The sequence below is a fragment of the Narcine bancroftii genome, chromosome 14 (assembly GCF_036971445.1).
Source record: "Narcine bancroftii isolate sNarBan1 chromosome 14, sNarBan1.hap1, whole genome shotgun sequence".
NCBI lineage: Eukaryota > Metazoa > Chordata > Chondrichthyes > Torpediniformes > Narcinidae > Narcine > Narcine bancroftii.
Window position 1 is genome coordinate 6,053,817 of NC_091482.1, and position 24,684 is coordinate 6,078,500.

Genomic DNA, 24,684 nt, shown 5'->3' on the forward strand with positions numbered 1-24,684 from the left:
ACACCGAGGACTTTAATTAACAGAACACTACAGCACAGTACAGGCCCTTCAGCCTTCAACTGCATGCCAACCTATATATTCCTACCAAAATAAAAAACTAAACCCTTCCCACCTCATAACCCTCTATTTTTCTTTCATGCATGTGCCTGTCTAAGAGACTTTTATACACCCCCAGTATTCCAGCCTCCACTGCCACCCTTGGCAAGGCATTCCAGGCACCCACCATTCTCTGCATAAAAAACCTACCCCTGATGTCTCCCCTTCACCTTTCCTCTCCCTTCACTTTGTACAGATGCCCTCTAGTGTTTTCTGTTCCCGCCCTGGGAGAAAGGTACTGACTGTCTGCCTTATCTACGCTTCTCATTATCTTGTATACTTTGGAGAACCCTTAAGTGCCTTAATTACTGGGCACCTCCCTTGCCCCAAGAGTTTCGACCACACCAGGAACAACCTGGCTTCTTGATGCATCTACAGTAATGGCTCTTTTGTCACAAGCATCACTGTCCATCATTGATAACAGACCTCAAAGACAATCACTGAAAGTGGTGACAGATACTAATGATGTGAAGACGAGCCTCAAACTTAAATTATAGGGAAAAGAATGCAGCTAGGCCAGCGGGGACTGTGTGGTAATAATCTAATCTCCAAGTGCAGGGCACGCAAAGGCTATTGCAAACCACTGGGGCTTTGCCTGCACGGGTTAGAATGTCATCTGTACCCTCTCGACAATGTATGTGTTAACTCCCTGTAATTCACTGAAGATTGAATTCCAGCAATCTTGTAACGATTACATCACAAATTGAATCCTTCTAGTCTACATGCATCAATTGAACGCAATGCCCTGGTGACATGTTCAGCGTCTGCTGGCTGAGAATTGGGGAGGTGAAATTGCCTTCCAGCCAGCACTCGGTAACAAGGAGTCAGGTTTAATTGTTATAAATGATACTGGTGCGGATATAGATCTATTATATACAAAAATAATGGGTGGCCGTGAAAGATCACAGTGAAAATAATCTCATCTGAGTGTTCGCGGAACAATAAACCACTTGAGCTTTTCTTTCAGTCCAGACAGGAGAAGGATTACTGGGCAAAGCACTTGACTTTCAGTAAGTTCCACTAAGAGAAGTGGGGCAGCTCTATTGCATTACCATGGCAACAGAGAATTCCTGGTTTCTTGCCAATACACTTGGGGAGAGGCGAGGAGGCTTGAGAGCAACTTGCAAACAAAAGCAAGGAGGTGATTTTTAAAAAAATGTTCTAATGTAATAGTTTATCTTGGTATCACTTAACCATTCAGATTAAATTTATCCTCTGTACTTGCAGAAACCAACCTCTGCTGAAGCCTGGCCTGTCAACAGATGTACATATTTAATAAAGAGGAGAGCAAGATCCAGAGGGAGATAAAGGATATAAAATGGAATGGGTTGGACTAACTGCTCCACCAGGAAGTCTCAAGGTGGAGCAAACAGGGACGGCAAGACAAACGAGAACCAGTGTCACCTCATGCAAGCCCAAGAGCTAAACACTCCGTACGAGAGTTTACTGTCATATACACAAGTGCAACATACAATGCAATGATATTTTTACTTGCTGCAGCCACAAAGATACACCAGCTACAATAGTACAGTAAAATCCATTATCCGGAATTAAAGCAACAGGCAAAACAAAATCAAAGGGAATAAATAGGTTAAAAAAAAATAGGAGTTTGAAATTGGCGCCCCCTTGCGGTCAGTTCACCAATCACACAACACACGATCTCAAGCAACCGGCAAATACAGTTATCCGGCATCTACCAATGCCCTATAGGTGCCAGATACTGGGGGTTTTACTGAAAAAATTAAATTACCACAATATGGCACAAAGCAGAGATAATGGGCATAAAATAATAGATCAATATATATATTTAGTGCAAAAAAAAAAGTGGTGGTCCCAGGGTAATTTCTGCTGAGAGCAATTACAGGGAAGTTCAAGAGCCTGATAACTGTTGGAGAAAAACTGCTCATGAACCTTGCGATGCTGTAATTCGGGCTCTGTACCTTCTCCCAGTTGCAGCCAGAATCTTCAACATAAATACATAAAGGAAATAGAACGATAAATGTAAAAGAATTGAATAGAATTGATATTTGAATTGAATTATTTAGTCATGCTTCATGCAGTAAAGAACTTTGTTTTAAGTGCCATCCAGTCAAGTCAACTGCCATGTAGCATAGAAGTGCTACACACATAAGAACCATGTTACAATAAGACAAAAGAGCAGTATGACATTAAAGACAATAGTACAGTGAAACACTGTAAGGCATCATCATACACTAATGGGAGGTCCATTGTATGAAAGAACCTGAAGACATGCATTTTTAAAAACATGTATCTTCTGCTCTGAAAGATTGAAGACCCCAAATGTAAGGGAGTTCCTCTGCACTTTCATCAGGTTTATTTTACAAGGACTGCCCTGCAAAAAATGGTATTTCCATGGTTACGGTTACTGCTTCTCACCAAGTTCCCAGCAGGAGGCACCGTTTCAGAGGCGCAAGATGTACACCAGCATTTCCTCCATGCCATCCATACAGAATATTGGCTTTTCATCACCTGCTTGGCAGCCAAGTGAAGAAGCCACACAACTGGCTGCTTACTTGGCGTCGCCAAGCTGAATATCCGAACCCACCCATTCCTCCTCCTCTCTTCTCACACGCCCACCCGAAAACACACACATTAGAACTCAACTGGTCACAAGGCTGAGCCATTCATCATTTCAGAGGAATGACTGCAAGGTCACTGGTAAGCAACAATCCCAAGACTATTTATGCACCATAGCCATTAAACACTGCATGATGAGGTCCTCCAGCAGACTCGTCCTTGATCGCTCACCTGAAGAGTAGCCAATTAAAAATAAATTGCCGACAGCACATCTCCTGGTCAAATGACCACTTCAAAGCAAAATCCGCAGCCTCCAGTGGTTTCAACGACTGGGAAAATAATAACCAATAGGTCCTTGACTCTTGAATAAACAAACAGAACAAACCTCAATACCTAGGTCGCACAATTAGGTCCTTCAAACGTTATTGTGTAATGGAATTTATGCATGAGAATTTTGCACTAATTATGCTTTCTGAACCAATTTACCTTCAGCTAACATATTTTAGCCAGTATATTTTAAATCACTTAAAAACAATGCACGAGAATATTTTAAATGTTGTTAATTAGAGAATCTATTTCTGAGCACCAGGGCTCACTCCCAAAACTGGGTGAGATATAACAAGCCTTCAATGAAGTACTTGTACTTTTCACAAGAGATATTTTTAAAATGTAAAACATGGTTTTAAAAAAACCATCGTAGAATAGTATACCAAATAAATAAAGCAAGAGATACTCAGCAGGTCAGGCAACATCTATGGCAACCACTCTCAACTGTTTTTTTTTTGGCTAAGGCCTTCCTGGGACCAAAGCAGTTCAGCTTTGGTTTCTTCCGAACATCTCTCCTACTGACTATAATTTTTTTTTAAATTATGTGATGTGAAACAAAAAGAAAACAGGGCTTTAACTTAAATGTGCTGTAGCCACAGGGTGGGGGGGGGGGGGGCGTAGGGGCCTCGTTGAGAATGGCCGCTCTATGGACACAGAGAGAGTAAATGTTTCAGGTCAATGGGCAGCCATTGACCGCTACGCCAACCGGGTGGCACAGTTGGCGTAGTGGTTAGCATAACGCCTTTACTGCGCCAGCGATCGGGACTGGGGTTCAAATCCCACACTGTCTGTAAGGAGTTTGTATGTTCTCCTCATGCATGCGTGGGTTTTCCCCAGAGGGCTCTGTTTTCCTCCCACCCTTCAAAACGTACCGGGTGGGGAGTAGGTTAATTGGGTGTAAGCTGGGCAACACGGACTCATATCAAAGGACGAGGACCACAGGTAGAGCAGCAGAGTCGGTGAGGCGTCTGGGTGCGACCAGGAGCTGCAGAGTCGTGCCTGATTTGAAGGACTCAGAGACACTCTACCCAGTCCTTGTGGTGACAATCGAGGTCTGGAGGCTGCTTTGTTTGGGGTCTTGTGGACTTTATAACATCTAGTCCATGGGGAGTCGCTGAACCTCACATGGGATGGCAGCACATGTAATCCGCAACAGCCTCGGAGATTAGGGAAAGTGTTCTTCTCCATCTGAATGGTGGACATTTTAACATCTTGTTGCAACCTGACTTACTGTACTATGTCTAAACTCTAGTAACTAATTGTGCCATGAAAGACCCCAACAATGAAGACGCTGTTTACATCCGGTACCGCACGGATGGCAGTCTCTTCAATCTGAGGCGCCTGCAAGCTCACACCAAGACACAAGAGAAACTTGTCCGTGAACTACTCTTTGCAGATGATGCCGCTTTAGTTGCCCATTCAGAGCCAGCTCTTCAGCGCTTGACGTCCTGCTTTGCGGAAACTGCCAAAATGTTTGGCCTGGAAGTCAGCCTGAAGAAAACTGAGGTCCTCCATCAGCCAGCTCCCCACCATGACTACCAGCCCCCCCACATCTCCATCGGGCACACAAAACTCAAAACGGTCAACCAGTTTACCTATCTCGGCTGCACCATTTCATCAGATGCAAGGATCGACAATGAGATAGACAACAGACTCGCCAAGGCAAATAGCGCCTTTGGAAGACTACACAAAAGAGTCTGGAAAAACAACCAACTGAAAAACCTCACAAAGATAAGCGTATACAGAGCCGTTGTCATACCCACACTCCTGTTCGGCTCCGAATCATGGGTCCTCTACCGGCACCACCTACGGCTCCTAGAACGCTTCCACCAGCGTTGTCTCCGCTCCATCCTCAACATCCATTGGAGCGCTCACACCCCTAACGTCGAGGTACTCGAGATGGCAGAGGTCGACAGCATCGAGTCCACGCTGCTGAAGATCCAGCTGCGCTGGATGGGTCACGTCTCCAGAATGGAGGACCATCGCCTTCCCAAGATCGTATTATATGGCGAGCTCTCCACTGTCCACCGTGACAGAGGTGCACCAAAGAAAAGGTACAAGGACTGCCTAAAGAAATCTCTTGGTGCCTGCCACATTGACCACCGCCAGTGGGCTGATAACGCCTCAAACCGTGCATCTTGGCGCCTCACAGTTTGGCGGGCAGCAGCCTCCTTTGAAGAAGACCGCAGAGCCCACCTCACTGACAAAAGGCAAAGGAGGAAAAACCCAACACCCAACCCCAACCAACCAATTTTCCCTTGCAACCGCTGCAATCGTGTCTGCCTGTCCCGCATCGGACTGGTCAGCCACAAACAAGCCTGCAGCTGACGTGGACTTTTTACCCCCTCCATAAATCTTCGTCCGCGAAGCCAAGCCAAAGAAAGAATTGTGTAATACTGCATTGTTAGGCAGCTTTTGTAACTGTACACTGAGATTTTGTGTGTTTCGTGGTATAGTTTTACAAGACAATGACAATAAAGTGAATTGTCGTCATGGCCTGTTACTGTGCTGTATGTCTATATTTAAATTAAAAATATTAATTTAAATTTAAAACATTACCCAATTTTTTTTATACCCTCAGATGCTACCTGAACTACTCAGGATTTTGTGTTTTTATTTCAGATTTTCAACAACTGCATTTTCTTTGCATAGGAGTATCTCACTGGAGGCCATTTGGCCCACTGAGTACATACTACCTTTCAAAGAGCAATCTAGTTCATTCCGCCTTCTTTGCCCATAGCCCTGCAACATCCCCTGCCCCCACCTTTTATTTATTTGACCAAGTTGGTGATTCATCTGTTAGCCAGTCCCCCGTCGGTGCTTTCCAAAATCCTAACAAGTCAGACGTCAGGAATTTAACGCTGTGGTCCAGGGTATCTGCCCCCGTGCCTCTGCCAGCATCAGTGTCAACCCCTCAGCAGCCAAGCATTTCTTCACAACCACACGGCAACAGGGACTTGTGCCGAAAGGAGCAGGAGGTTTTCCCAACGAGGAACATCCTTGTAAACAACACGGTCTGTTTTTGTTACATTTCTAATGAACAGCTGTGCATAAGAAATTTCACTAATTATGTTTTCTGCATCAATTTAACTCTAGCTCCTAGGGGAGTCGGCATAGCGGTGATTCAACTTGTTTAATGCTACTATTTAGATTCATAGCATTCTACGGCAAGGAAACAGGTTCTTCAGCCCAGCTTGGCCTTGCAGAGCAAGATGCAATATCAAAGCTAAACCCATTTGCTGAGGTTTGACCCACATCCCTCAAAATCTTTCCTGGCCACACACCTGCCAGATGTCAGAATTTATTGTCACAAACATGTCATGAAATTTGTTGTTTTGCAGCATCAGAGGGGCAAACGTTGCCATAAATTACATTTTAAAATACTGTAAACAAAAAAAAAAAGATAGTGAGCTCACATCAGTGGTTCATTCATTCAGGGCTCTGATGGCAGGGGGGAAGAAGCTGTCCTTGTGCCGCTGAATGCTCGTCTTCAGGATCCTGTAGCTCATACCTGAAGAGGACGAGGCCTGGGTGGTGAGGGTCCTCGAGGATAGACACTGCCTCTTGTAGATGGCCGGATTCACAACTCTCTGTCGTCATTTCTTGTCCTGTGCATTGGCACCTCCGTACCAGACAGTGATGCAACAGGTCAGAATGCTCTCCACGGTACACCTGTAGAAATGTCTTTCAAATGTTGCCTCTGTATGGAAGCTCATTCAGTACCCACCACAATTTATGTGAAAATATTATCACTTCAGATCCAATTTAGATCTTTCACCTTAAACCATACCCTCTCGCTTTAGTCACTTCTCCCTTGAGAAAGGACAGTGACTATCTACCTTGTACATCCTAATTTTATATGGTCACTCCTCAGCTTCCAACATGCCAGGGAGAAAAGTCTCACCCCATCTAATCTCTGCTTATAACTCAAGCCTTCTAGTTCAGGTGACATCTTTTCTGCACTCTCTCCTGCTTTATTAAATCCTTCCTCTAGCATGGCAATGAGACCTGAACACAATACTCTGTGTAATCTAACCATCGATCTGTACAACTCCTGTTCTCAATCGCATGGCCAATTTAACACCATACACCTTCCTCACCACCCTCTCCACTTTCAGGGAACTAGGTACTTGTAGCTCCATGTCTCTTTGCTCAACAACCATCCCCAGTTCCTTATATGTACTGCATGTCCTGCCCTGATTTAACTTCCCAAAATGCATCAATTGCCAATGAGCGTAGCAGTTAAAGGGTAGCTATTACAGCACCAGCGACCCAGGTTCACTGTCTGTAAGGAGTTTGTATATTCTTCCAGTGTCTACGTGAGTTTCCTCCAGATGATCCAATTTCCTCCCACCTTTCAAAGCATACGGGAGTTGTAGATTAATTTGCCTTATGGGTCGGAAGGGCTTTTTACCGTGCTGTATGTCTAAATTTAAAAATTAAAACAATAATAATTTAAATTCCTCCTTAGAATCATCAATTTCCCTTTACAATATACCTTATTCAAGTGCAACACGTGCCTCACTTCCCCTGCCATAAGGGAAAGGAGTGCGTGACGAGGCCAAGCATCAATCGATCATTTCGAAACTGAAAGTGGAAAGGATTTCATCAAGCCAGGACATTGAAACTCCAGCATCTAACTTTCAGCTTTCCTTGAACTTCCATGGCCAATTTCATGTGCAGGAATCTGGGATGTGCTGAGCCACAAAGTATAGGCAGCCAGAAATTCCCTGTGAAACTGTTGGCTGATCACCTCTGTGTGGACCAGTAAAAACAATTGCATCAATTCCATCTTATCTTTAGATTCTTTTAAAATCCATGAATCTATTGATCTCAGCTCCACTGAACATTCAAAGTACATCAAGTCAATAGTTCCAAAAATTCATAATCCCCAATGAAGGAATTTCTCACCTCAGTACTAATGGTCTTCCCATTTTCCTCAGTTTAACCCATTCTAGGCTCTCCAACCACAGGAATCAGCCTCTCCACTTTTATATCAACAAGCCTTAAGAATTCTGTACTTTTCAATGAATCACCCTTTTCCCATAACACAACACACAAAAAATCTACTCAAATTATTCCTCAGAGATCTGCTCTCCCAACCAAGCAATCGATGAATCAAGCTAATGAACTTATCTGGAAAGTCCCTGGGTGGGACAGGAAGGATGTCAAAGGCTGGAATCATTAAAAATTGAGGTGCTTGGGAGATGGCAGAATTAACCATATGTTTGAATGAGAGTCCTGATGGTGGAGATTTTTTTAAAAATTCATTGCTCTGATTTAAATTTCTAACATCCTCCCTGGATATAATGATTGAGGAGAATCATGTACTTCTGCTGTTTGCCTCCGAATGCCGCCACTGTCCAAATGAGGGCGCAGGTAGCCAATGCTTAGTGCTGGTTATTGAAGCTAGTGTTATTGCTCATGAGAGGGGGGCTAAGCCCACAGGTCATCTATTCTTTATTTTATTCTTTCCCTATCCACAACATTCCATCTCTGATCTCCGCCAAATTCATGTTGTCAACAAGGTCTAATGCAACCTCAATCAACAGAATCTCCTCTTCTAAATTCACGGACGGCACGGTTAGTGCAATACTGTAACTGCGCGAGCGACCAGGGTTCAAATCCGGTGCTGTCGGTGAGGAGCTTGTACATTCTGCCAGTGTCTGCATGGGTTTCCTCCCACCTTCAAAAACATACAGGGGTTGTGGGTGGAAGTAGGGAGGTGGGAGAAAGAGAGAGAGGTATGGAGGGTGGAGAAAGGAGAGATTCAGGAGGTACCAAAGAGGTATTCTTTTCCACTCACATCTAGAACAAGCTGCATGAGGTGGGTTCAATTCTGACATCCAAAAGAGATCTGGATAGAGAAATGGATAGGAAGGGTTTAGAGTTGTGGTTGTCGACTATTTTTTCCCCATAGGTATGCTATAGGTGCTCTGTGGTTTGTAAGGGATTACTTAAGGTGGTATGTGAGTGGAAAAAGGTTGAGAATCACTGGTTTAGAGGATATGGACCAAATGCAGGTAAATAGGACTTGCCCAGAACACCAACTTGGTTGGCATGGACAAGTTTGGCTAAAGGCCCTGTTCCATGCCATGAGACTCAATGACTCTATATTGATCTGCTAACCTAAATCAGATGACAGAACATTATCATATTGCTGTTTGTGTGTGAGTGCTGGTCACCTCTTGTCAGACACACTTCCTACATTATTCATCCTCAATGCCTTCACACTGTGGTATATTCTGAACAAGACGTGAAAGGTGCTTTACAAATACCATCCTGTGCTTCTTCCTCCCCTCAGCCAGAAGACTAGGCAGCTTTTCTTAAGTCAGCCGAGGCTCTGCGCTCGATGGAACTGACAATCTTTTGACTCTCGCAGTACTATTATGAGCAGAGCCAAGTCGAATAACAATCAGAATCAGAGGGGAGAAGAGAGGAAATAAAGCATCTTACACTGGAAACCGATAAAAATTGCTTAACTTCTTGTAACCTGTCAAATTACAAGATGGTAATGACATTGCAATTCCCACAGGAATAATCGGGAGCATCATCCGGCCGAACGTATCAAGTGTCAGCACTTAAACCTTGGCAGCAGCAGATATTGTCAAATTATGACTTATATTCCATTAAATTCCATTACCATCTTTGTCAGCCTATTGTATTATATACAATAAACCTGTAAAGCAAGGCTTCCATGGATCCTGCACACTGCGGTGCAGTTTGTCAGATGATACTTAAGACTGAGACACCTCGTGCCCTTTTAGATAGCCAAAAATTGCCCAGCATTACTTTTGAGGAGCTAGGGATTTCTCCCAGTGTTTTATCATCCACTCTGATCAATGATTCAGTAAGATTTAGCCATCATCCTCTTATTGCTTGTAGGTATTTGTTCTTTACAAATGAACTGCTGTAATTCTTCCATCTCAACAGTGCATGCACCATAAAACAACTTCACTTACACTTTTTGTGGCCATGGAAAAGTGATTAACAAAGTCAAGTTTGGATTTCTCTTCAAATGTACCTCACACCACAAAACAATTACATAAATCCAAACCAGAAATCTTGGAAATGTGCTTTAGATGTGGTGTGGAGATTGGAATCTTTATCCATTCAACCTGACTGTGTACAAAGGTGAGATCCTTCTGCGTGGACCTGTGGGGCATTATGGAAAAATAACCCCACAAAGGTGGATTTTCCACAGGATAAAGAATTGTACCTTCGGGGAAACATTATGGGCATGTGTTTTAAATTGTCCTGATACCAAATTCAGTTTGTGAAGATCACCTCGTCGGTAGCCAGGAAGTGTATAGGGGTCAGTGGAAGTCCGACTCCCAACTAAATATTACACAATGGAATCAGTTGCATTCCCCTGGAGAAAATCACGTACAATTTAAGGAGGAAATATGATACATTGGTTAGGGTGTGGCACCCCTACCTGCAGCACATTGATATGCAGATATCTGCAAAGTGTAATTGGTTCTAGGGAGATTCAGCATCAAGGAAATGCAACAATCTGCGTCAGTCGTGAGATGATTGGGTTCAATGGGTGGTGGCGCAGATGACGGGCTCTTGGATTCTGTTTCTTATCTTTTTTATTTTATTTTTTATTTTAGGTTTCTTTGGGTTTTTCTTAAGTTTCCTTAAGGTTTTGTGACTTTACCGATATTTGGTTCTTTCCATTTGTTTAATTTACATAATCTTTTCTTTGTTGCATTAGGGTAGGGGAGGGAGGGGATGGGGTAGATAATAAAATAGACTCTGTATGTTATATACTATTTTTTGTTTGGATTTGTGAATTTTTGAACATCAAAAATGAAATATTTTTTAAAAAGTTTGGATTCCTCCAACATTCAGAGATGTGCGGTTAGCACAATGCTACTACAGCACCCACCAACCTAGCTTCCAATCCAGCCAGGCTTCCAATCAAGCCAGTCCTGTCTGTAAGGAGTTTATATGTTCTCCCCATGCCTAATGGGTTTCCTCCCACCTTTCAAAAACGTACTGGGGGTTTGTAGGTTAATTGGGGTATTTGGGTGAGACGGGTTCATGAGCTGGAAGAGCCTGTTATCGTGCAGTATATCTAAATTTAAAATTAAAAAAAAAATAAACTTTTAAAACTCAGGGGGAAATCGTATAATTATCATAAAGCAGGTCTTTCCATCTCACTTAAAAATGATGAAAAGGAATGAAGTTTGCAATTATTATCCGTCTTCAAAGAGAAGACATAACTACTTCATTATACATAGACCAATCTCCTGTGGTAGAATCAGCACCAAATGTAGTATTCCAGTAAAGAGGTTAGAGGACAAAGTGTAATTGGTTCCAGGGAGATTCAGCATCCTTGGATCAGCATTAACAGAAAGGAGTAAAGAACCTATAGTTAGGGTTAGTCAGGTTGAACAAAAGTAGCAAGAAAGAATATCCTGGTCTAAAATGATATTCTAGGTTTAGTCAGGAGAAGAAAAAATGTGTGGGCTTCAGGAGACTGAAATCAGACCAGGCTCTTGAGGAATATAAAGGAAGCATTGGACTTTCCCCTCCATTTTAAATCTGTGCCCTTTAGTATTTGATATTGCCACCCTGGGAGAAAAAGCCTCCTCCTACTCTAAAAACACAGCAGGTCACACAGCGTCTATCGGAGGTAAAGATATACAACCAATGTTTCTGCCCTGAGCACTCCTTCAAGGTTCTCTAGATGACAGGGAGTTCAGGGAGGGATATGGAGATGTTCTTGGTTATGTCAATATTAATGGAGGAGGTGCTGGATGTCTTTGGCGGATGACTCCCCAGCGATATACAAATACAGGTTCCCCTCCCTCTTTCAGTATCAACCAAGTACAATGTGAGCTGATCAATGTGCCAGGAGACAGTGTTGGTGAGAGATTAAGAGGTTGACTTCAGTGATGGGAGCAACTGATGCTCCATGGTCCAAGAATCTTTCTGTAAATTTATTCCAAGTATAAATTGATACCAACTTCAAATGCTAGTGTGTTAGAGGACCAGCAAGGGACTCTGTAGCTTAAGAGCTACAGAGACTGTTGGTGACTAGTGGGCGAGGAACCCACACAGTCTGCTGGAAACTTGAGGTCAAAGGACTCACACTAGACTGTGGACTGCTGGAGACTGGATCATCGGAATTCAGATTCCAGAGGGTATGAGTACAAGGAGGACTTGCAAATGACCCTGGGTGCTGAAGGCTTCCTTGTTATGTCAGAGATTTGGATCTGGACTCAGGTTCATCAACAGTTTGAACCAAACTGGAATCTGGTGTGGCTCCGGGAGCACTGAAGGTGTATTCAAAGACCCTCAGTGACTGGGGGAGATGACTTGCTTTTGCTTCTCCTTCTCTGACTGTAAGGGGCACTGGGTGATACTAATGGCGAATGTTCATCTGCCTTATGGTACACTAAAGGCAATTTTGTGTAATATGACATTTCTAGTTTTATTACATGACAATAAATAGGTGTTAAAACATGGCAGGTTGGGGGAAAAATATCAGATGATTACTTCTTTATTTTTCCAAGTCTCTGGGCTCAACCCTGCTTTTATCTTCCCTCTTCAATCACTATTTAGAAAGCAGAGAAAAGAACACAGCAGGTTTTCCAAGTCGTTTCATGTGCTGGAGTAAATCCTGCTTCATTCCATCATAGCCCTTCGATCTAGTCAATTCCTTTGATTGCTCGTTTCGTTTCTCCTGACTTTTCATGGGGATTCTGTGAGATTACAGAAACAAAGTCAAAAGGCTCAGGCGGCATTGTGGAATCCTGCTTGCTGAGATAGTGAGCACGGAGATAGGAGCTCCGTCACCCTTTGATCAGGCATTACTCGTCCCTCAGTGCCAGGCTTTTACTGCCTTCGCATCTGTGAAATCAATTTTTGTGTAAAAAAAAAAAATCCGAGACCAAACACAGCATCGTAAGAGCCTGGTTTGGTGGCAGGGGGTACAGGGGCTCTGTGATTACACTAATAGTCTACACAAGGCCTTGAGTAATAATCTCAAGAACGTGAGATACCAGGATATTTTGACCCAGAGGACGACATCCTTTCTTCTTGTTCTTTTCCTTGGCAAGCACAAGGGCCCATATTCATATTCATATCCTTGCTCCTCGCACTTCCTGATTTCACATCTTTTTACTCCACTCTCAGACCATAAAACATAGGAGGAGAGAAAGGCCATTCAGCCCATCAAGTCTGCCCCGCCATTCAATCATGAGCTGATCCGTTTTTCCACAGCCCCACTGCCCGGCCTTCTCCCCAAGGCCCTTCCCATACAATGCTAAAATTAATGTCTGACACAATACAAATAAAAAAGATATTGCATAAACCAAGAGCAGTTGGCATGGCGATAAGAATTAATTGTCATACACATCAGGACAATGTACAAATACACTGTAATTCTTGCTTGCTACAGTGATACATGTGCATAAAAATACATTCACAAAGAATAAGTGTAAAAAATTACCACACAAGAGAATAAATATGAAAGAATAGATAAATATTCAGTTAATGCAAAAAAAAAGAAATTAGTTTATAATACAGACATATGTAAGTGGCCCTGGAGTAGAGTTATGGATAAGGTAGAACAAGAGGAATCAAAAGCCTGATTGCTAATGAGAAAAAATAAACTGTTCTTGAACCTTGAAGCCCTGGGCTGGGTTTTGTATTGATTCCATCTCTTTGATTAAAAAAAATAACTGTTCAATCTGGTCTTTCACTGATCTAATTTTCCTTCTCAAGTGTAACTTGAGTCAAGTGGTGGCACAGTTAGCAAAACGCTGTTGCAGCGCCAGCAACCAGGGCTCAGATCTGGCGCTGTCTGTCAGGTGTTTGTACGTTCTCCCCATGACTGCATGGGTTTCCTCCGGGTGCTTCAGTTTCTTTCCAAAAAAAACACACTGGGGGCATGGACTTGAGAGCTGAAGGACCAGTTACCATGATATATGCCTAAATTAAAAAAAAATTAATTTAACTCACTGCAGTAAGTTAGGGAGAATAGACTGCCCCCCACCTCCCCCCAATCTATTCATCGTCCTCCACTCTTCTCTAGTTCTCCAATCACCTCCTGGCTGATGTTCAAGCCTTCCCACCCTGTCCTGTTTTTACTGGCCATCTCCCTTCTGCACCCGATGAAGGGTTCCAACCTGAAAAGCCAACCGTTCTTTTCCTTTATCTCACACTGGACGCTGCTCGATCTGCCAAGTTCCTCCAGCAGATTGGAGACACAGAGGGGGACCTGCAGAGGCTGGAATCTGGAGCAGCAAACAATATGCTGGTGGAACTCACCGAGTGGAGTGGTGTCAGTGGGAGAATGGTCAACGCCTCTGACCTGGAACCTCTCATCACGACAAAAACAATAACCATTCTTTTTTCTCCACTGCCGGTGCTAGACCCGCTGAGCTCCTCCAGCAGGTTGCTTTCGTTTCCCACTCAGGAGAATAAAATGGCGCTGGCTACAATTAACAGGTGTAATAGAACACAGGGTAATTTGGTAGACTATCAGGAAATGCACGGAGTGCCAGCTTGAGAGATGGAGAGTGACTCCGATGCTTGCTCATTTATTTCAGTTAGGAGATGCAATGGGAGTAGGAACCAAGACTTGACCAATGTGGCTGGTGATAAAATAAAGCGTTCAGATTCAAGTTGGCAATGTACTTGACTGTTCAAACTTCATCATAAAATTTAGGCTGATGGTTTAGTGCAGGTTGAGTGAGTGCTGCAACAATAGACTGAGAACAGGCCTGCCTACTGAAGTGGATACACACCAATCCAAGGCACCTTTTCCAGGGGGTGGGGAATGGGGGGGGGTTGCAACAGTACCAGATATGGTTGCATGTTGCATTGCTGCCTGCGAGATTATTGCTGGCTCGTTGTCACCAGCACAAGTCACCAAAACTCAAGTCAAGTTGTCAAGTTTATTGTCATCTGATTTCTACAAGTACAACCTGATGAAACAGCATTCTCTGGTTCTCAGTGAAAAACAGACAGACACACAGCCAGACAAAACCCACATACAGGCAAACAATTCATTTGCAGGACAAGTATTTCATCTTTACAAATAAATAAATAAAGATAATGTTTTGCACACAAGAGAGTCTCTAATGGTGAGTGTGAGCAGATCGTTTGGTTGTTCACATTCTCGCTGCAATTGGGAAGAAGCTGTTCCTCAGCCTGGTGACGCTGGCTCTGATCCTCCTGTATCTCTTCCCCAATGGGAGCAGCTGGAAGATGCTATGTGCGGGGTAGAAGGAGTCCTCATTGATTTTGCATGCCCTCTTCAGACAACAATCCCAGTAGATCATGTCAATTGGGGGTGCGGGGTGGTGGGAGGGGGAGGGATCACTGCGTTTGAAGAAGATGCTGTACATAAGGATCCAGGTCAGGAGGACAGAATTAAATTATACATCAAGGTGCCACACTAAGGAGATTTTGAAGGGAGAACAGAGAAGATCCACTAGATCACACATGTCAAACTCTGGCCCGCGGGCCAAATTTGGCCTGCGATATAATTATATTTGGCCCGCAAGATCATTTCAAAAATGTATTAGAGGTGGCCTGCCCTGCAGCAAGAGCCGATGCTGTTTTTTGGTAATGTCACTCCCACCATCCTCCCCCTTCATTGCACATCCTTCCACATTGTAACACGAGAAATTATAACACGAGAAGTCTGCCGATGTCATCAGCCGGCAAGCCAGTTGGAAGGGTCCCCGCACAACCAGTCACTTCTCCCACCTGTCGAGCGGCGCAGCGGATTGGCGAGCGCCTGTGATTTCCTGTCGGCGCGACGGGCATGGCAGGCTGCGCACGGCCCCCAGGCAGCGCGAGCCCCACGCGACTGGCACCGGACAGCCCTTCCACAGCGCGAGCGCAGTTCTCCCGGTCGCCACGGCCTTCAGTGCTTGCACCTGCGCGGACCCCAGGGACGGCTGGTTCGGCCCTGCACGTGAACAGAGAGATGGTGGCTGTCCGCAAAGGCTGATCGGCAGCGTGCTGGGCCTGAGTGGGTGAGTAAGCAGGAGTGGGCAGAGGATGTAGGTGAGGAGTAATGGGCAGGGGAAGTTATGGTGGTGCGAGGGGCAGTTAGAGGGAGGGATGAGTAGAAGGAGGGGTGGATAGGGAAAAGGTAAAAGGGGAGGGGCAGGGTGAATAGGGGAGGGGCAGGGTGAGTAGGGGAGGGTTGATTAGAGGGTGAGAGACGAGTAGAGGGAGGAACAGGTTGAGGGGAGAGGCAGTAGAGGGGCGTGTATAGGATGGGGTGGGTAGAGGCAGAGCGAGTGGAGTGAGGGGTGAGTAGAGGTTGGATAAAGGACTGGTCAGGTAGAGGGATGGTGGGTCGAGGGTGAATAGAGGCCTAGAGCCTGAGGAGTGAGCAGGAAATGCTGAGTCCTGATGCAGGCCAAAATGGACACAGCCTGTGAATGCTGACTACATCTCCACAGGGACCAAATATGTTTCCCTCAGGTCAAGCAAAGGGTGAACTTGAGCTACCTACTCCTGACCATTATCCTCCATTATCCTCCTAAAGTTATATCCTAAAGTTTAACATTACATATGTTGAAAGAAGAGAAAACATGCAGATGTTGTTGAAAATTTTCAATAAATATTTAGTTCGGCCCTCGACTTAGTCCAAGTTTTTAATTTTGGCCCTCCGTGAATTTGAGTTTGACACCCCTGCACTAAATCAACATGGAATGAACAAAATCAGGCCTGCTTCAGAGTGTGGCACTCCTGCCTAAGGTTTAGGAGGTCACTCTCTGTCAATAAAAAAACAATGCTGGAGAAACTCAGCAGGTTAAGCAGTGGACTTTATGTAGCAAAGGTAAAGTTACATTAAAAAAGTTTCAGGCTTGAGCCCTTCATCAAGATACGAGAAAAATGTAGGCAGGTGCCTGAACAAAATGGCAGTGGGGAGGAGCACAGGCCCACAGGCAAGAGCAAAGGTGGATGAGGGAGGGAGGGCACACCAGCAAACAGGGGGAAGTGGGAATGTCTTTGTTGACCAAGACCATATGTAAATTGGAGAACAACACCTAATTTTCTGTCTCGGATGGTATTAACATAGACTAGCCCACTGCCCATTCTCCCTCTTGTCTCCATCCCTCTGTCTTCCTTCCTCCAGCTCTCCACCTCCTTTCCTCTCAATTCACAGATCCATCCCCCCGCCCTTGTCTGCTGGTGTGCCCTCCCTCCCCTATCCACCTATTACCTCCTGCCTGTGGGACCGTGCTCTTCCCCACCCCCATCATTTTGTCCAGATACCTGCCCACATTTTTGTCCATACCTTGATGAAGGGCTCAAGCCCAATACGTTGGTTACGTATTTTCATCTTTGCTACATAAAGTACATGGTTTGACCTGCTGAGTTTCTCCAGAGTTGTGTTTTTACTTCAACTACAGTGTCTGCAGACTTCCATGTGTTAAGGAGGTAACCCAGGTAGAATGGGAATAATGGCCTCCTCTTCTCTAACATTTCATGATTTAGAAAAAAATGGTCTGAAAATTAAATTTGCTTCCACCACCCTAATCCGCATTCCCAATGTGTGACTTGTTTTCTTCCTTGTATCACCTCCAGTTCTTTTGCCAACCACATTTTATATATTATGCTTCAGTTCCTGGTAAATTCCACTACTGAAACAATTTCTCCTTATTTATTCTCTTAAATAGGTTTGTAATTTTGTGTTCTTTCATCCTTAACCTTCTGTGATATAAAGAGAATAATTTCTCCACAATCCTTGATGCAGGATTCAAAGACTCACAATGACCACTCCCCAGCATCAATCCCAAAAATTTTGGCCTTCAATGAACACTGGGAAAATTCCCACATCGAGATAAAGGACAGAGCAAGAAAAGCAGAACAAAATCGCAACTCACCTTCTGTTATATTTTACACATCAAGTCCCCTCCGAATGAACGAAAGTAACAGCCCTGTCTCCAGGGTTCAAGTCTGACAAATATAGCCCAGTCAAAACGTCCCTCTTGCAGTTTATGACACTGAACATGTAGCCCATTATCTTTAATTCCTTCAGCTAATTAGGAACCAAATTGAGTCATTGACAAAGCTGTGAATTGTAACATCTTGACCTGCGACTGCTCTGCAAATTTGATGGGGGGGAATAAAATCACCATCCAACCAAATGCAGCATCCCGAATGAGCAAACGCAAGCAACGGATGTCCTACATTCGCCAGGAGGGCTACATCTATTCAGATCTCCCTTAATTACTTACAAGTCCAAAGTGGCCCTCTGGGCTCGGTGCTTGAAGCTGCAAATTTAATGAGTTGCTGTCTTACCTTTCTATGATATCAGCAATTGCGCAGGCAAACATCTGGAGTCCTTCCGGCATTTGCAAGGCAACTAAACAAACAGAGAGAGTTATTTTTTTTAAACTGGATAGTTTTCTTTGGTATTTTGTTATCAATTGCAGTGTTACGGTTTGAAAAAGTTCGATTCCTCTTGCCCACATCCTCGCTGTCTGATTCAAGCTGACATCTTCCCCACAGCTCAGAACTGCACGTTCCTTATGTACCTCAGGAGAGCAGCTCCAGAGGTTGGGGTGGTGATACAAGCCAACCATTTAATTTCCACTGCCTGGGAAAGGGTATCCAGCATACCATTCTCCAATCCCTCCCCCCATTAGGGAGAAGTGCGTGAAAGCACACACCAACAGGCCTAAAGACATGTTTGTCCCCTATTCAGCAGCTATCAGGCTCTCGAACGAACCCCACAGCTGCTATCTTGCTGCCCTTGCTTGGAACTCACTGATCTTTCTTTTCATCGCAACTCTACACTGCATAAATTCTGTTCTTTACACAGCTAAATGAGCATTAGAGATAACCTGTTAGGCTGCTCACAGAAGCACCCTTTTTAACGTATTAGGTATAACATGACAAATAACAAGATTTTTTTTTAAAGCAGTTAGTGCAATGCTTTCATTGTTCAGCAACCCGAGTTTGTACGTTCTCCCCATATCTGCATGGGTTTCCTCCGGGTGCTCCTCTTTCTTTCCACCTTTCAAAAAACATTCAGGGGTGTTGTAAGTTAATTGGGTAATTGGGCAGCACGGGCTTGTTGACCTGAAAGGCCTGCTACCGTGCTGCATGTCTAAAATAAAAATCTCAAGCGTCACCTGAAGCATTTGATCCTTCCATCGCTGGTATAAGGAGGATGCAGTCTTAAGCATTTACGTAATTGATCCTGCTAAATTCTCCGAGGCTTATTTGCCAGAAGCTGCCAAATGCCACCCCACAAGAAGGAAATGGGCAACAGATACAAGGGAAGTCAAGATCTACAAAGTTCCCTCCAAACCACCCACAAATTGATCACCAGAGCCACAAGGTACTGCAGAGTTCCCACCTAAAACGGTGATCATTCTTTTTCTCCTGCTAATGCTGCTCGATCCTCGAGCAGACTGTGGTTTGCTACAAATATCTCAGCATTGCTTTATTCCTACAGAACTTCCTATCTTGGGAAGGCATTCCCTGTTTGGATGTCCACCCAAGTGCATCAGAAGGAGGAGCTGGTCAGCTATTCTGTAAAATCATGGCCAATCCTGTGCCCTACCATCACTGCAACAATAGGGAGACCATTCAGCCCCTTGAGGCTGTTCTACCATCCAACAAGATCATGGCTGATGTTCTTCCACATCCTGCTTATCCTAAGCCTTTATTCACAGTATCTAAAATCAATGCCTTTTTGAATGAACTCAGCCATTCCAATCTTTCAGGGGTGAGAATTCTAAAGTTTCACCATCGATGAAGAAATCTCTCCCCATCTTATTCCCCAATAGCCCATCCAATGTTGACACTTGAACTCCAAGTTCAAGATTCCTGAGATGGAGAAAACTCTTCCCATATCAAGCCTGTCAAGTCCTCAAAATTTTGTATATTTCATTCTTGTAAAGTTAATATAGGCCTAAACTATTCAATTTCTCATTGAGAAGATTTGTCATCATAAATAAAAGCCCAGTGAATAGATGAGGTATTCTCTGAGGAACAAGTCTTATTTTGTTTTGTAGGAAAGACTAATATTCAAGAGTAATGACACCATATAATTGCCATTAGATATCTTTACTTGTAGTCAAATTCTCTTGTGCTGGGCAGCAGCCTCGAGGGGTTTGTGGAACAATGGATTGGTGCAGGGTACCAGATACGGGGAGAACACCCCCCCCCAATTGAGAAGAAGTATGGGAGGTGACCCAACAACACAGTGGCCACAGCAGCAGACCAGCATGGGGTTCAGCAGCTGAGGGACCAGCAAAGTCTGCGGGCGACTTGCAGTCGAGGGGGCTGTATTGGTTGTGGGGCTGCTGGACGTTGGCTCATGGGAACCAAGTATCAGAGCTGGGATTCAAGATGGTGCTGAGGGCAAGAATGGCTCCCGAAGGGTCTCGAGTGCTGAAGGCTTCCTGATGGTGTCAGAGGTTTGGATCTGGAACTTGAGTCTGTGTGGCTGCAGAAGATCTGGAGGAGAATCCACGGACACTCAGTTTCACACTCTCTCTCTCTTGCACTGTAAGGGGTGCCAGTCAATGCTCATAGTGACTCTTTGTCTGCATTACGGCAGGCAGAAGGCAATGTTGTGTAATATTACATGTCTGTAGTATTATATCACAATAAAGGAAATTAATACTTGAATTCCCATGGGTTCATGTCATCAATAAGTTTGGAAATATTACATTTAGTCCCTGCAAGCTTGTCATTGATATGCGAAGGGTTTGGGTCCAAGCACTGAAACCCACAGTACCCCGCTAACCTGCCAACCTCAAGGTGATCCAGAAGACAGAGACAGGCCCTTCATCCCACCATATCCATGCTATCAAGGTCCAATCTATATTTAATTTTTTTTAAATTTAAATTTAGACATGCAGCGCAGTAACAGGCCATTTTGACCCACGTGTCCATGCTGCCCAATTTACACTCCATTAACCTAGACCCACCCCCGGTACACTTTGAACGATGGGAGGAAACTGGAGCTCCCGGGAAAAACCCACAGAGACACAGGGAGAAGGTACAAACTCCTTACTGACAGCCCAGTCCAGTCCTGATCGCTGGTGCTGTAAAGCTGTTGCGCTCACCGTTACACCAACCACGCCACCCAAATTCATCCCACTTACCAGCACTTGACCTCATCCTGATGCTTGCATGTTGTGAGAATAGCTCCCTCCCACACCTCCTCAGCCAACAAGCACCAGATTCCAACCATACTCCTGGTAAAAAAAAAACCTCCTCAAAATCCCACGAGAACCCCTGCTCCATATCCACGCCCTCTGGTTTCAGATTCTCCACTATGGGGGAAAGCTTCTGAATTCTGACCCAATCCATGTTCTTCAGGGTTCTGAATGCCTTTGTCAGATTCCCTCTCCTCTGCTCCAAAAAGAACAAACCAGCTGAGCATGTCTCTCCTCATAACTCCACCCTAGGCCATATCCTGGTGAATGCACCTTCCCCAGTGCAATCGTGCCTGTCCTGTCGGGTGGTGACCAGAACCACATACAGTACTCTAGCTACGGCCAAAACAAAAATTTAGAACATTTCTGCTGTTGTATTCTATCCCCTGGTATGGCTTCTTCCCCATCACATCTACCTGTCCTTGCACCTTTAGGAATCCTCTCTGCTCCTCTGGGGCCCATGGTGTGTGTCTCACTTTGATTAATATTCCCAAACTACATCAGATCACATGTATCAGGAAATAAAGTCTGCAATTGTTCAGCTTGAATGGTAAGGAGAAGTTAATTGGGCAGGGACTTACTCCCCTGAACATTGGAGGCTAAGGGGAAACCTAAAAGAGATTTATAAACTCATGAAGGGCACAGGTGAGGTAAACAATCAAAGCTATTTTCCCCCAGAGTAGGTCAATCTAAAGCTAAAGGGTGCAGATTTAAGGTAAGAGGAGAAATATTTAGAAGAGTTAAACAAGAAAGTCTGCAGACTCTGTGGTTGTAGTTCGATGCACAAAAGTGCTGTTGGGAGACACTCAGCAGTCATGCAGTATTCTACATACAGAAAAGATAGATAACCAACGTTTCAGGTCTGAGCCCTTCGTCAAAATGTAAGCAAAAAGCAGGTAGGCGCCTGAATAAAATGGTGGGGGGAAGGGGCAGGGGGAGGTCCAAAGGTCCACAGGCAGGTGGTCATAGGTGGATATGGGTGGGAGGAAGAGAAAAAGGCTGAGAAGTGACAGGGGATAGCTCTCTGAATGAAGGAGGCAGGAAGCTGGAAGAAAGGAGACAGAGGGATAGGGAATGAGACAGAGACAGGCAAGGGGCCCAACAGAAACCAGAGAACTCAATGCTAATACCCAGATGGATTATTAAGTGTGGCTCCTCCAATTTGCAGGTGGTTTCAGTCTGGTAGTGCATGAGGCCAGTTCAGCATTGGGGTAGGGCACAAAATTGAAGTGGTTGGCCACTGGGAGATCCCCACTACTACAGAGGACCAAACAAGGGCGCTCAGCGAAACAATCTCCCAGTCTACATCCAGTCTCTCCGATGCAAAGGACGCCACAACAGGAGCACTGGATGCAGTAGATTTAAAACAGTAGCAACTTTTCACACAGAGGGTGCTGGGTATATGGAACAAAAGCCGTAAGTGGTAGAAGTAGGACCAATTATGATGTATAAAAGACATTTAGACAGGAAAGGTTGAGAGGGATATGGGCAGAATGCAGGCAGATGGGAGTAGCATGGGCACAATGGGCCAAAGGGCCTGTTGCCATGTTGTAGAACTCTATGAGTCTGCCCACCGGATGCACTGATCAATACAATCCTGTTTCTGTGACTAACAACATTCAACCAATTCTCATGTTGTCCACAAGCTAAACAATCATACCTTCTACCTTTTGTAAACTGGCCATTCTCATCTTTTATTTTGGCTATGGTCCCCTGAGGACCCTATTCAAAGTTTATGGGCCCCCTTGCCAATGAAGCAGTCATGTTTAGCTGGCTTCTTCCATACTTCTCTCCTTCTGACTACATAAAAAAACATTTTATGATTTCAGTTCCCCCCCCCCCATTTAAATATGCTGTGGCCCCCAGGGATGTCATATGATCCCCATTGAGAATGGCTGCACCAAATGTAAATCCACACTAGCATATCACCACAAATTCTGTGTGTCCTCATCTTGTTCACCAATCTCCCATGTGGCACCTTACTAAAAGCTTTCTGAAAATACTATGCATCACATCCACTGTTGCCCCCCACATCTATTTTTTACCAGATACACCCTCAAGGAATTGAAACAGACTAATCACATGAGATTTCCCTTTCATAAATTCACATGGAGACTGCGGTATAATTTTCTAAGTGTCTTGGAATTACTTCTATCCTGCCTGATCCCCATTTCCTCTCTCTTATTGCTTAAAATGTCAAATCTAGCTGATGACATCCACACAGAATCCAAAAAAGTTTAAATCTTTTGATAAATAAATAAAGCTATTTATTTATTTATTTTTAATTCTCCTGAAGAACTTGACCACTCTTCCTGGTTCTGTGTTGCATATTTATAGACTCACCTGTTTAGAGAGTCTCTCAGCACCAACCCTGGCAAGTCTGCAAAGCTCCTGAAAGCCTCAATGATATCAAATCATGTTCATCTGAACACCATTTTTATGTGGAGACCAATCTTACACATTCTCCCCTCGAAGGATAACGTCTTCATCCCTCCCCAACCCTCCCACCCCGAAAATTAATCAGTATTTCAAGACAAATGCTCATTGACCTCTCAAGGGCAAAGGCAGTTTTACCTCAGCAAACATTGCTGCATTATTCATTAAATGGAATCACAATTTCAAGTTCAATTCATTCTCTTGTACAATGAACATATTCAGAAAGTGTGACAGTGTAATGATGAACCATATGCAGTTTGATCAACGCTGTTGCAAAATGTCTTGCTTAAGAAATAAGCCACTGCTTTTATCCTGGTTTTGATCTAGTCAGCTTGCTGAAAATGCTGCTCTCAATAACCAAATAATCTTTCTAATTCCATTCAGATTTTTATCAATACAGCAAAACCCCTGTTATCCAAAATTCAAGCAACCGACACCTCCAGCAACCGGCAAAAAACATGGAAAATAAATATGTAAAAAATATGAAAGTTTAAAATTAGCACGCCTCACTGATCGCTCAACATGCAATCTCAAGCAACCAGAAAATTCACTTACTGGCATCTACCAATGCCTGGATACCAGGGGTTTTACTGTAAATGTTGACCTTCTTAAGGACTCAGATTGTGAATAAAAATTCCTTCCTCCCAGGCCTCCTTCAGATGTCCACTCGTGCCAATGGACCGTTCACAAAGGCTTGTTACAGCTACCTCTTGCCAAATTTGACCAGAGCTAATGAAACTGATTGCAGAGAAAGGATCTGTCATTCATTTTGAAATCACACTTTATGATAATAGGGAAGACAAAGATTTGCCACCCTGTATGTAACATTTACAAAGTGCAACACAGATAATAATGCACGCCGATAAAATGCCAACCCTCGTTTGTTTGTCAATCTTTAAAAGGTTTAATTGTATAGATGCAATTCTTCACTCTTTCCAGCCCCCATAATAACCTGTATTAATGCAGCATATTTTATACTGAACATTGCAAAAGCTTTTCTTCAGATACACATTCTAAGCCTAAGGAGGAAAAAAATAATCTGGAGGCTAAAATCAAGAAAGAATCAACTTTATGTGACCTAAAGAGGTACAGATTACACTGGACGATGAAGATTTTGCTTCCT

The 24,684-nt window shown here is 44.0% G+C and overlaps 1 protein-coding gene across 13 annotated transcripts in view; it reads right to left on the reverse strand.

The window, feature by feature from the left end:
* Positions 1 to 24,684, reverse strand: part of dph1 (diphthamide biosynthesis 1) — a 745,916-nt gene that overhangs the window by 536,875 nt on the left and 184,357 nt on the right. For all 13 annotated transcript variants that reach the window (XM_069911783.1, XM_069911789.1, XM_069911788.1 and 10 more), the window contains one exon: positions 18,250 to 18,313. In XM_069911783.1, the coding sequence (XP_069767884.1) occupies positions 18,250 to 18,313 (64 nt within the window). The remainder of the gene's footprint in view (positions 1 to 18,249; positions 18,314 to 24,684) is intronic.